Source organism: Ornithodoros turicata, chromosome 7 (genome assembly GCF_037126465.1).
Source record: "Ornithodoros turicata isolate Travis chromosome 7, ASM3712646v1, whole genome shotgun sequence".
Classification (NCBI taxonomy): Eukaryota; Metazoa; Arthropoda; class Arachnida; order Ixodida; family Argasidae; genus Ornithodoros; species Ornithodoros turicata.
In genome coordinates this window covers 55,829,066-55,842,762 of record NC_088207.1, presented here as the reverse complement: position 1 = coordinate 55,842,762, position 13,697 = coordinate 55,829,066, and the positions used below count along the sequence as shown (strand labels likewise).

General features: G+C 46.4%; 1 protein-coding gene across 3 annotated transcripts in view; it reads left to right on the top strand.

Annotated features, from left to right (window-relative positions):
• The window catches only part of LOC135401634 (uncharacterized), a 74,902-nt gene that overhangs the window by 52,391 nt on the left and 8,814 nt on the right, over positions 1 to 13,697 (top strand). For all 3 annotated transcript variants that reach the window (XM_064634142.1, XM_064634143.1, XM_064634144.1), the window contains exons 4-5: positions 1,229 to 1,447; positions 2,920 to 3,145. In XM_064634142.1, coding sequence (XP_064490212.1) covers positions 1,229 to 1,447; positions 2,920 to 3,145 — 445 coding nt within the window. The remainder of the gene's footprint in view (positions 1 to 1,228; positions 1,448 to 2,919; positions 3,146 to 13,697) is intronic.

Sequence of the window (13,697 nt, the reverse complement as noted above, 5' to 3'; positions counted from 1 at the left end):
TTACTCAGTAATTGATTACCGAAAATTGTAATCAGATTACTTGGAAAATTACTTGCTCACAAAATTAATTGATTACGTTAAAATTTACTGAAAAAAGTAATTGATTACTAGTAACGCAATTACTAGTAACGCGTTACGTACAACTCTGCTTGTAACCCCAGTATAACAAGGTGTGCGTGTGACAGGGAACGCTAAATGTTTTTAATTTGCGAGTAAAATTGCGGAAAATCGGCTCGGGACGACGTCTGGTGGGAAATCCCTAACTTGTCGAGCAACAGTGATCTATGTTCCCGACTGGCTTGCCGCTCATGATGGCTACGTAGCCGGTACGTAGCAGACTTTTTTTGTTATTAAGACCCAGTGTTATACGCCTATTTTTTTATGCCCGGTTTTGCCGCCGTACTCGACGAGCAATGCGCAGTTGGTGGCGACTTTGACACAGTGTTACCCGTAATTTTCAGTTTTAATTTTCTAAAAAAAAAAAAAAAATCTGCGAGAGCAATTGGGACGAAAATTGGGACGCAAGACTATCGAATAGATAAATTTTCTTAGATTGCAGCTCTACTGCTTTACGTCAAGTACGGCGGCAAAACTAAATTGCATGCGCGTAACACTGTGTTTAAAAAGAAAACGTGTCGGCTACGTAGTCATGAGCAGCAATGAAGTCTGGAACATAGATCACTGTTCCTTGACAAAATGGGGATTATTTCCCACCAGATGTCACCCCGAGCCGTTTCCCCGTAATTTTACATGCAAATTACAAATATTTAGCGTTTCCTGTCACCTGTATAACATGTTGTGCTGAGGGTTCACAAACAAGAATGGCGTAAAATCCAAAGTGGTGAAGCCTGCTTGAGGGAAGGCTTGCCTATCATGGAGTTCACAAACAACAAGCTGTTAAACTATGCCGCCAACATAATCTGTTTGTCTGCTGCTCTAATGGAACCTTTAAGGATGATCAATTGATCTATCCATTGATCAACCAATCTATGGATTAATGCTTCCCGGTTCCTTTACTGTGCGTCCAAATCTCAGAACACTGCAACTTCCATTTGATGTCCCTCGCTGAGGGCGACGTGCAGAAGCAACTTGTACTCTGCCACTAAGTTGCTGGAGTCGAACGCACACCCTGTCGGAAAAACTGTTCCATCGACGGCTAGAAATCATTAACCGTCATAATAACTTTTTTTCGGCATCATTGGAAGAAGTGACTCTGCTCATTGCGCAGGAGCGACATGGAGCCGCCTCCCCTGGGTTACCCGCTGGAACGCCACTACGAGCCGAGTTGTTCGGAATGGGACGACTTCGACTACTTCTGCCAAAGTCCTTACCTGCTGGCTTCTCCTCAGGGCGCAAGGGAAAGACCGAAGCGCAGTCGACTCTTCAGGCGGTCCCACAAGGAGAAGTACGAAGATGATGCTCTTCTTGATGGACACAGGCTCACGGGGTAAACAATTCTTATTGAATTACGCAAGAACTGAGCTTCAGCACGAAATTTATGCATTGCAAAGCATGAACACGTTTGACATGGGTGCATTGAACGAGAGCCACAAGGCGCCAAGCCACACCAAGCCATACCAAGAACCATAAGGCGCGGGGCATAAACAACGACGAAATAAGAGCAAACTGTGTGTTTGGGTCTACATAAAACTTTCGCGAATGTGTTGAGCATAACAGGGATGCCACAGGAGTTTTTAAACTTCTAGTCTTCGTCTCAGGCATACAGTCCACTATCCAGGTTACTCTGTTCCAGCTAAATGCGAACATATTTTTAAAATATGTATATATATATATCACGAACTATTGAACGGATTTTTGTTCTGAAAACGGCTCCGGTATCAGGTGACCGAAGGGATCAGATGTGCTCATTGGGACAACTTCGTAGCTTTTATAGTTAAAAAGTTAATTATTGAAAATTAAGACATTGCCTTAGGAGTTTGCTAATGCCCTAGTGAGGAGTGCCCGTCAGCATATGTTATATTGCAATTGCTTTCATCTCAGAAAATGTTATATATATATATATATATATAAAGAGGGGGAAAAGCCATTAAAAAATAAGTAAATGATGCTAGACGTGTTTGAAACTCAAACTTACAGATTAAAATGGCTTCTATGGCTGCACGTAGAGAAACAGATACTCATTGAACGATGTGACAGCACCAGAGGACACGTGTTTCGCCTAGAGTCACTGACTCTAGTTTCGCCGTGTTTGCGGCGACCCCTGGTTTGCCAATCCCGAACGATGCGCAGCTACCCAGGGCCGACGAGCCGCAAACACGGCGAAACACGTGTCCTCTGGTGCTGTCGCATCGTTCAATGAGTATATATATATATATATATATATATATATATATATATATATATATATATTAGGAATATGTTCGCATTTAGCTGGGACACCTTGTATATAATATATACCGTGTTGAAAGTCAAGATTCATCAAGACCAAAGTCGTGGTATCTATGCCTCTTCAAAGTGATCGCCCTGACTCCCGGCGTCTTCTGATCAATGAAACCGCAAGCTAGGCGTACCCAATCGGGAACCCCTTTTCTTCCACATACGGGTAAACGTTCCGTATAAGTTCAGACAGCTCCTCGAGGGCCTTGACGTCCATGAGGGTGAGGGCAAAGCGTGCAACTCCAGCACCTCTTCTCCCCGGGACGGACGCCTGAGTGTGCTCAATGGTTCATACTAATTTGATGGCGTGACGACCTGTGTCTAAAAATATGCCCAATTTTTCGCGGGTAGTTCTCCGAGCTCCAGTAGGGATGCCACGACCTCCCTTTGCCCTCCTCTGGGAAAGCTCATGCCCTGATCGACACCGTCCCCTAACTTGAAACCGTACATGCATCACTGCTTCTTCGACGGACCATTTTCAAGGGACGCCTCCACGTGAGCTGATAAGTTTTGTGGTTCCAGGCGCGGTCCTAGTCGCTACTCGGAGACACCCCTTGCGGAACCACGCGACGGAAGCTGGCGACGACAGCCTTCGACGCGTGCGTCATCCACCAGCAGGAGATCCCCTGTTCCACAGCAGGATCACGACGAGGACGTCGGAGTACCCAGAGGAGCGACTCAGCCACCGCAGGACTGCTTCATCGTATCGGCAAGAACCATGGAAAGATTCCTTCCGGCTTTCGGACAGGTAACAATCACACTCTAAGAAAAAAAAAAGGAGTAAAACGGGGAGTAATTGCAGCTTCTACTCCCCTAGTCTGCAATTACTCCCCATCTTAGTCACCTAACCCAACATTTAGTCCCGACATTTACTCCCCGGGATTGCAAATTGTCACTAAACTTCGCGAATGGTCTCCTGAATGCAACAGTCTACGTAAATATGTGTCCTTGGTCAATTTGAACGACATAAGGCTGTATAACTCAGACAACGTAGCAATTTTCCTGCCACACAGAGTAAGAAACAGTTAGCGCATATTTCTTCGCAAATTGTGCCCTAGTATGGCGCAAGATTTTATATCACTCGATATATCACCATTGACGGTTTGCTTCAAAGTATTTTCATGCATGCGCACCAATTATGTACCTGGGACTCTTACAACAGCGCGTGAAATGCGGTCTTCACTCTGTGAGATTCATTTACTCCCGTGCATTTACTCCCGAAAGGGACTATTTTTTGTGGCAATGCAATTACTCCCCAAAAGGAGTAAAAGTACTCCTTTTTTTCTTAGAGTACACAACAACAACAACAACTTTATTTTAATGACGATGATTGTGGAGTTGCATCGCCAGGGGCGGTGCTCTACCACATTGCTGGCGGAGAAATGGAAGTGAAATGGAATAATGAGTATGAGGACTGAAGTCCTACGATGTCCCAAAAAACTTTAGAACTGCTTTTAGGGCAGAACGTTGGGATTTGGCCATGGTCCAAGAAATTTTGACATATTGGTGGTATTGGGCAAATGAAGAAGGATGTGCTCCAGATCTTACAGAGACCACCGCTGTGACGGCATCTTGGAGAGTCCACTTGTCGAAAGCGGTAACGCCGCTGAGCTGTAAAAGCCACATTGAAAAACCGCACGGTGAATTAATGTAGCGTCTTGACGAGAGGTGGAACCCGTGGCACCCGGCCGGAAAGCGAGCGATGGATCAACTCTAGCAAGCATAGATGGGGGTAGGGGGAATGTCAGTTGTCCATTGGCGGGAGGAGGGGTGCCACACTGTAAACTGGAAAACACCCTTATGGGTGTAAATGGCTTGTTCTATAACTGACACCTCTTTTTACACCGTACATGGTCTGGAACACCCTTTTTAGAGGGTGTATTCCGTGTAAATCACCCCTGGAAAGGGCGCTTTTCTTTGAAAATGCCCTCTTTTGCACCCTTTAAACACCCCTTTTAGGAGGGTGTAAGATCGTTAAACACCCTCCTAAAAAGGTGTATAAAGGGTGCAAAAGACGGCATTTTCAAGGAAAAGCACCCTTTCAAAGGGCGTTTTACACGGAATACACCCTCTAAAAAGGGTGTTCCAGACCATACGGTGTAAAAAGAGGAGTCAATTATAGGACAAGCGATTTACACCCATAAGGGTGTTTTTCAGTTTGCAGTGTAGACGTCGAAAAATGAAACTATACGGTCCCCTCTCAGCTTCGGACAGGTGGCTTCGTCTGTGGCTCAGTTTTTGGAATTCTTCGGTCGGTATTCTCCCGTGTACCTAAACTCTTCTCGTAGTACGTTTAGCAGGCGCGTAGTATCTGTATCGCAAAAGTACTTGCCTTTGTTCCGTTTGAGTTCCCCTACTTGAGGAGTCTCGAACCGACTGATTACGATACGAGCAAGATTTAGGACGAATGCCGGCCGACTGTGAATGCCTCTTAATGGTAATATAACCGACGCAGAACCTGTTCTAAGCAAGACCCGTGAATACGAGCAAGTGAAAAAACACGCCACTTCGAGACAAAGTGGTAGGGACATCGTAAATCGAGACCCGCTTTTTCTTAATCCTCTTGCAGAGCAACCTATAGGTATAGGAACTAGGGGGTTTAAGAAAAGGTACCCGAGCGCTTTCAGGGCACACTGTGCATGACCATAACTCAGTCCCGCGTCCTGTATTATTTTCATCTTATTTCTTCTTCAAGTTGAATTTTTTCTCCTTCGAGCGGTCTCACAGAAGTTACCTTCAAAAGGGACGGTCCCGTACAGATCGGTCGATTCCGAAACTACATTCATGGGTACTGTAGACATACAACCGTCAAAGTTTTATTCATAATAGCGAAATGGTTTTCAAGAAAGTTGTAGAAATATACCGCAAGAGCAGACGCCGGATGTTTCAGCTCACTTTCCTCGAGGAACGTCACGCGTGACGTTCGCGGGAAGGCAAGTTACCCATTGGCTGAACACTTGCAAGCCAAACACTTGGTTTTGGTTACCTTCGTTACTATGGCAATTGCGCAATTGGTCACGTGACTCGGGAAAACATACATGTCGGTATCGGTATGCGCGCAACACACGCTTTTGCCTCATTCGGCCCGCAGTATATGACGCCTGCCACGCATCCCCATGGTTTCCCGAGTCACGTGGCCCAAAGGCTGCGCGTTGCGTCATGCACGGGCGTCATTGCAGCAGTGTTGTTCACGCGCGACGTTGTCAACGTGACGACCAACACGTGACAGCATTGGCCACAGTTGGATTTAATACCAGGAATGGCCAAAGTCTTATGCCAATTAATGGGATTTTGCTAATTCAGAAAGCGTAAACGGATAGCGCTACAACAGTGGTACTCGTCCCAACTTGCCCGCTGAGAAAGGAGGTTCTTGCATAACCTTTGCTTTCCCTCATCTCTCTCTCTCTCTCTCTCTCTCTACCTTCTCCTGTTACTTTATACACACAGAGGAACCCTTTTTGCACCCTCTGTTCTCACGTGTCACGGAAAGGATATCGGAGAAGCAACAGAACTTCGTACTTACTCGAAAGCATTTTTTTAATTTTTTTTTTTCCCCAAGCGCCCTGAGGATGGCGTCGAGTAATGCAGCCTTAGAACTATCTCGAATGAAGCGCTCAGTGGAAGCCGACGGAATGTTTGCACTCGCTCGGCGGCGCGCGAGAGGCTATTTACTTCCGCTGAGCCTTCGCTAATGTTGAAACAGTGCCCTGGCACGAATGAAATTAAGGCCCAACAGGCTGTAGTATCACGAAGGCGTTTTTCTTCCTTCTGCAATCGGAAAGTTCTCTTTTTATTTCTTTTCTCGCTCTTTGACTGCGCGATATTCGCGGCGTACGTGTGTGTGTAATGTTGCGACTCACTAACGCCTCACCAAAGTTTTTCAAGATTTGCTTTCATGTTGAGAGAGAAAAAAAAAACAACTCATTTTCGCGCCCCCAATGTGCGAAGAAGCGGTAGCGATAGCTGTATCATCTCCGCGCAGTGGGGCGGAATGGGCCTTTTTACAAAAGGAAGCGCCATGTATTGGCATCGAGGCGGAAGACCAGTCACAAGGACTGGCTCCCATATAACTATCTCAACAAGCTAGGACTAAAACTAGAACTAGTGCAATGCCAACTCCTGCTTGTGAAATCACGTCACGTTAAGGATTGCTGTTCGTGCTTGTCGTCGCCATGCAACAGACCAAGACTGCGGAGAGTTGCGTACGGGATAACGGCACGAAAGAAAGTAACGCTTAGTAATGAACAACGTACCTTCCATGCGTTTCTTCGAATAGCACAGACGAAGTTAGCCAGCGTCTTCCGAACTCCATAGCACCGAGGACTGCTCTCTCCCTCTGTAAGACTCTGCGAACACCCGCTCGAACGAGGCTTAGAACGTGTGACGTCCCCCGAGCGCGACCGCCGTGTACTGCTATGCAGCGCGCAATCCACACTTGGTAATTTATCTCTACGGCTAAGAGAATGAACTGTCGTCTATCCCGGATTGGAACGGGGGGTTGAAGGAGCGTTTGAATGGTGCCCCAGCGAATCCGTGGAACCCCATACAGCTCCTCAACTCTGTGCCACAAAACGTCGGGAACGAGACACTCATGAAAAGCGTGCTGCGCAGTTTCACCACCAGGAAGCGCCACCTGTGGCACACAAGGGATCATGGGAACTTGGAGCGACTTACAGCATTACGAGCCGGCCAGAGACGGAGGTAGAAGAAGAACAACAACGTTCCCGGTGTACGCAGCAGCAGCAGCGTCAGCCGGGGTAAACCATAACCGAAGCAGACGACAGAGCAGTGTCCCTCAAAGTTCCCATGCTGCTTTGCGCCACGCGCTTGGTGGCGTGCGCATCTTTTTAAAGTCGTCTATTGCTTTCTAAGTTGTGTTTCTCACACACAAAGACAAAGTCTCTTCACGTTGGCTTCATTCAAGGATGCGACAGCACACTTTTATGATCGGTAAAGTATGTCGGGAAGGCGAAGAAGTGCAACTCCGTGGCAGTGTTCTTGCCGAGGACAATTAGATCAATGCGCGTATACAGTTTCGAATGGCGTGTGAGTTCACGTCCGACAAGAAAAATCACGCGTTCTTTCGGCCACTGATGTCGACGCTAAAAGTTTCCGGTGATTTAGTACTACGATGGCTATACCTCCTCGCGACACACCGAGGGAATCCAGTCGTTCGCGAGGGAACTCGCTGCCCAACGGTTGACGTTGCACGGACCCGGTCCAAAAAAACCACAGTCACACACGTCGCACGTGTATCCGAACTCGTTATCGAGTGACTTGTCCGCAAAATCTGCGTTAACCCTCCGACGGGTGCGAACTCGTTTCATGTACACAAGCCTCGAACGTATATCGTCGCGCTGTCTCACCGCGAGGGGTCGCTGCATGCCCCAGGTGGTCGAAATTATCCGCAGCCCTACCCTGCAGCACCATGTCGCCACACTCGGCAGACAAACCTTACGTGGAACATCCACCCAGCGCGGCCCAGAGCCTATACCCGGCTCCCATTACAAATTGTCTTGTACAGTGGCGACAAGCGCATGGGCACAGATTTATTTTCCTCTCCCTGCGCCGCGACTGACTACCGCGCCGGCCAATGGCAGAGCTGCAGGTGGTGTGATGTCATGTGTGTGTGTGATGTGATGTGACTGGTGGCGCATCCCCTGTACCACGTGATATCGTGACGTTAAGGCGCGGCGACGTCATTTCGTTTCTTCTGCGCTCGCCATAATCGCTGTCAACGCCGCTAAGCCTCCCTGATCGCTGTAATAATGTTCAACTTTCGTGTCCTTCTTCCGTACTTGTGTTTTCGTGGAAGATGAAGAGCGTGGCTGTCCCTCATGAAGAGGATTCTTAATTGGGACAGCAAAGAGAATAATGGAATGAAATAAAAATCGTGTTTCCCGTTTGTGAAAAATCCAGGAGGGCTTTGAGATGGCTGATCGCGGGGCATCTTTTACTCTGCTGTTTCCGCCGTGTTCGATTTGGTACATTGGTACATTTGGTAAACCCACTGGTACATAAATCTTTTGGTACAATATCTTTTGGTGAAAGTAAGTGTAATTAAGTTCTACTGGGGTAGTGACGTATTGTTGTTATGAGTTTCTGACCTTCTCATGGCGAAGAGATATGATCGTGAAATTCGCACTCCTTCCAGCGTTTCCTGTTGAAAAGGTCGTGGGGAGAGATGTGTTTGAACTGAAGCTTACTGGCGTTAACTGTGTAACGAGCACGTGGTGTGATTGCGGTTGGACATCGAGAGTGTTAAAAATTAGAGATAAAAGTTTTTTGAGAGTTTCGTGATTTCATTTCCTAAAACGTAACTGTGTTGTAACTAAGGGAAAAAGAAAAAAAAGCCGGAGCTCTTTGGCTGCACGAATATAGCTTATGTGTGAAAGTGCTCAAACGTTGCCATGCCCAGTACTGGCATGGCGACGTTTGAGCACTTTCAAACATGCGTAGTAACTAAGCTACTCAAACGTTGTAACTGTAGCTTTAAATAGTTGCATTTTACAAAAGAAACGCGGTCACTATTTTCATAAAGGAGCTGGAACTAAAACTCAGTTACTGTTTTCACGAACTATAGGTGTACCTAAAACTCAGTTACTGTTTTCACGAACTATAGGTATACCTAAAACTCAGTTACTGTTTTCACGAACTATAGGTGTACCTAAACTGAGTTACTGTTTTCACGAACTACGCTAACCTAAAACTCAGTTACTACTTTCACGAACTAGCTGTACCTAAAACTCAGTTACTGTTTTCACGAACAAGACGTACCTAAGACTCAGTTACTGTCTTCACGAACTACGTGTACCTAAAACTCGCTTACTACTTTCACGAACTAGCTGTACCTAAAACTGAGTTACTGTTTTCACGAACTACGTGTACCTAAAACTCAGTTACTGTCTTCACGAACTATACGTGTACCTAAAACTCAGTTACTGTCTTCACGAACTACGTGTACCTAAAACCCAGTTAGTGTACCTAAAACTAACTTACTACTTTCACGAACCAACTGTACACCTGAAACTGAGTTACCTTTTGAAAGTAACTTGAACATGACAGGTTCCCCAGAAGCAGCGTACGTGCGAGTTTGGCCGGGTTTTCTAACCTTGGCGGAGCCTCATAAAATGGGGCTGATAACGAGATTGAGCTCCGCCGTCCATCATAACGAGAGTCTTTTTGGGCGTTGGCTTCCCGCGAACCAACGCCACCCACGTACGCTGCCGTCCTTCTTTATTAGATACTCTGCGCCGGCTGTAGTATGACCACATGGTGAAGCCCGCTGTTCGAAGAATTTCGAAGCGCCCGTTCGTAAGTCATTTCTCTTTACTTAAAACTCGGGCTCTAGAATAAGAAAAGAATGCCGGTATGATTTTTACGAAGAGCATAGTTTTTTCTGTTTTTTTTTTTTCACCCGTCTCCTAAGATTTAATTTGGGTCTGAATCTTCAATGAGTAGTAAAAGTGCGGTCGCGTTGTTTTAATTCGTGGGGAGTGATTTCGGGGGGGGGGGGGGCGGACGCTTTCCGTGACAAAATTCAATATTTACTAGGTGCACTCTTAAAACGGGGCTTCACCACATATAAAACGGTGCAGGCCAACCATTGCACAGAGTGACACCACGGTCACTCCTGATTCGGGGATAGCGTACGCCTTTTTGTGATAGTTGACTTAACGGCGTAAGTGCCACAAAAAGGCGTACGCCTTTTGTTTTCAACAAATAGGGGGGGGGGCAATGTCATTTGGGATGATGGTTGGCTAGGAGCGTGCTCTGACGGTGAAGTTCCGTTTGAAAAGTGTAAGCGAAAAAGTAAGTAAGCAAAAGTTGTAAAAGTGTAAGTAAAAATGATGTACGCCAGAAGAGTGAAGTAATTACGTTACAGCAATTAGCTACTTTAATTACTGTAACTAAATAATTTCAGATATAGTTAACTCTAGCTGTAATTTAATGACGTTTTGCCTGTAACTTGTGCTCGCTAGGCATATTTAGTTTCTAATGCGTACCATGTTTCCATTTCACTTGTAGCTGCTGGTGTAGTATACATTTTAATATTTATTTAAAGCGTTAAACGAGGCATTCACTGTGCACGTGGAAACTCATCTGATCCACAGTCAACCATGTGAACGTTTAACTCCTGTTTTGATCGTCCGTCAAGTGCCATAGAATAGTTTAACACCAGTGTTAGACGTGTTTTGTGTTCTGCGATCCGTTCACGTAAACATTTATGTCATATAGCATGTTATGTCAGTTATCGACTTCTGCTACGAAAAAGTGCACTTTAAATTATTTTGTGGAGTGGGGATTTGTAATGTCTGGCTACTTTAAATCTACACAGCCTGAAGTAACTCAAGATCAACTTCATTACACTCGGGCTAGATAACTGACTAGACTAGATTAGTGACTATAGACTAGATTAGTGACTATAGACTAGATTAGTGACTATAGATTAGATTAGTGACTATAGATTAGATTAGTGACTAGATTAGATTAGTGACTAGATTAGATTACTGACTAGACTATATTACTGACTAGATTTACTGTTTTTGAGTACCTTGCACAGTTCTGGTGCACGCCACATATTCGCAATAAATAAGAAAAGAGCCAGTCGTCACTTCGGGAGAGACGATAAAAAAGTAATTTCTACTTGTCTCGAATAGTTTGGAAACGTCGTGATCCAGTATATCAGGGCCTTCCGAATTTCTGACGCCCCGCAAACCGAAGAACCTGTCCATTACGCTCGTGCAACCATTACGGGCAACGCGTCAACAACTCCGTGGACCACATTATTCTTCACATAGCGGTTTAAAGGGAAAATTGTAGCGTTTACGTGTAACGTACGGTATATGTGTAAAGCGAGCGAAATATGCAGCACCGCATCGCGTAATGTCGCGTATATATATATATACCTCGCCATGCACGGCAAAGAGCGCGTTGTCGAGTTGGCACACACCAGCTGAAGAGCTCTTCTTCATTGGAATTTCCGCTGAGGACTGTTGTGCGTGCAGCGTCATATACAGGCTCATCGATATTCTTGAAGCGATCAAAAACGCATCAGGGGCGAAGGACGTTTAAGATCCCCGATGCTTTGATGCGCCCCTGCTGATAGTTTAGGCTGCGGTGCGGACTATCATATGATGCTTATAAGTATAGATGGATGAGCCGCTCTCCGGGTTATTTTGCTCAAGTTATTTCGTCTCTGAAGCAGCTCCCGTGGCATAGTGTTACCGTGTATTCACACGAGCGACATTCCTCCAGAAGCGGGAGGTGCGAAAAGCGTCATAGCTTTCTGCTATCACGTGAGCGCGAGCGCTCAGCGTCGAGTCTTCACGTACACTGCTAACCGTAGGGAATATCCCGCTACACAGACACAATATATTCCGTAGCAGACGACAGGAAAACGCGCTGATGGCGTCGTCTGCTAAGTGTCGTCTGCTAAATGCGCAGTTCGCCACCCCCGATATTCCGCACCGGGCGAATGCTCAACATAACACGGGTGGGAACTTCGGCTCTGTTAGCAGTGTTTTCGCTTTTTCTTCCGCTAGAATATTCCGTGAGGATGTCGCTCGTGTGAATACACGGTTAGGATAATCGCTTCACACGCCGAGACTGGGAGGTGAGACACGGGTTCGAATCCTGTCACCGGCTGTGCTGTCTCAGGTTTTCCCTGAGTTTTCCGAAGACTTTTCCAGACGAATGTCGGCACAGTTCCTCCTGAAGTCTGCCCAGGACGCATGCTAACCCCTCTGTTCCCCACTCCTTCCTGCTGTCCTCTCTCTCTCTCCCTCTGTCTACGACATAGGCGACGTCATACGGCGCCCCGCTTGCAAAAAAGAAAAAAGAAAGAAAGAAAAAGAAAAACATGCTGGACACACGGGCGTCAGTGTTACCCGCTAAAATGATAGTTGTTTCAAATCAGGCACCGCAGGAGGAGAAGCGACAAAACATTTGCAATACCCAACTTTCTTTGCGGTGTCCGCGAGAGACCGTCATTCTAGACCCAGGATGGTATAGCCAGAAAAAAATATAGGGGGGGGGGTCTATGGGGACTTAACATGGGGGAGGAGGGTTTCGTTCTAGTTTCCCTCTCCCAAATGCACTTAGTACGCCCTGTCGACCAATGAGATGACGATGTCCAATCAAGGCATTCTCGTTTTTCGTCCGCTAACTTTCGCCTTTGTCGTTTTTCCGCACTTTCTTCCCTGACGCTTGGACCGTTAACAGCGTTAGAGGTAGAACGTGATAGGGTGCACAGGCATCGAGATGAGAAGGATTGCGCTCAAGCACGAGCGCGCGCATTGAAGGAAATAATGCAATTAAATTTTAGTGAGAACACGATGAACGTGCTCGTTGTCGACGTCTCCCTGCGTCACCACTCGCGTCTGTAGACGTCATCAAGAGGGTACTATGCCAACACCCCTTAGATAAAGCAAGCCTACTTAGACGTGACGTAACAACTAAGAGCCAGCCAATCAGGATCGTGTTTTCAACGGTGGTAGCCAATCACGAACGAGCTTTCAGCTGTCGTATAGTCATATAGAGGCGAACCACCGTCGTCATGCGAGCAGTGATCGAACGTCCCCGCGTACTAAATGAAAAAAAAAAAAAAACCTTTAAAATAAATCGCAAAACGGTCCCATTATCTTTCTCAAGAATGATTTTCTAGAAAGCGTGTTGCGCTTTTTGTCTACAGATTCAGGTCTACAAGATCCAAGTTATAGCTGCAATCATTTGCGAGTTCTTGAATTCGCAGAACGGCGAATCGTAGTAGCGGACGAATTCTGGCTTTATATTTCCACGTAGCGAAAAAGAGAGAGAGAGAGATAGAGAGAGAGGAGGCAATAAGCATGCTTTCTGTATCCAGGTGGCGTTGATTATGCCCAGTTCCCATCTTGATGACGCCCGACGCGACGCCGCTTGCAGGCGGCCGAAGTAGACTCGCATGTCCGGCGTTCTGAAAGGAAAGACGTCGAGTCAAAAAGTTCGACGTGCCGAACTTTCTCCACGGCGTTTCGCCGCAGATTGCGGGGCCGATGTTTTCTTGGTCGATCAGGTGACATGTCCAAACCACGCCTCCTCGTTTTTGGTCTACTTTTTTTCGCGCGCGCGCGAAACACAAACACACAAAGAGACAGACAGACAAACAGACAGACAGAGACAAAGACAGACAGACAAAGACAAAGACAGAGACAGACAGACAGAAAGAGACAGACAGACAGAAAGAGACAGACAGACAGAAAGAGACAGACAGACAGAAAGAGACAGACAGACAGAAAGAGACAGACCGGCAGAGGGAGACA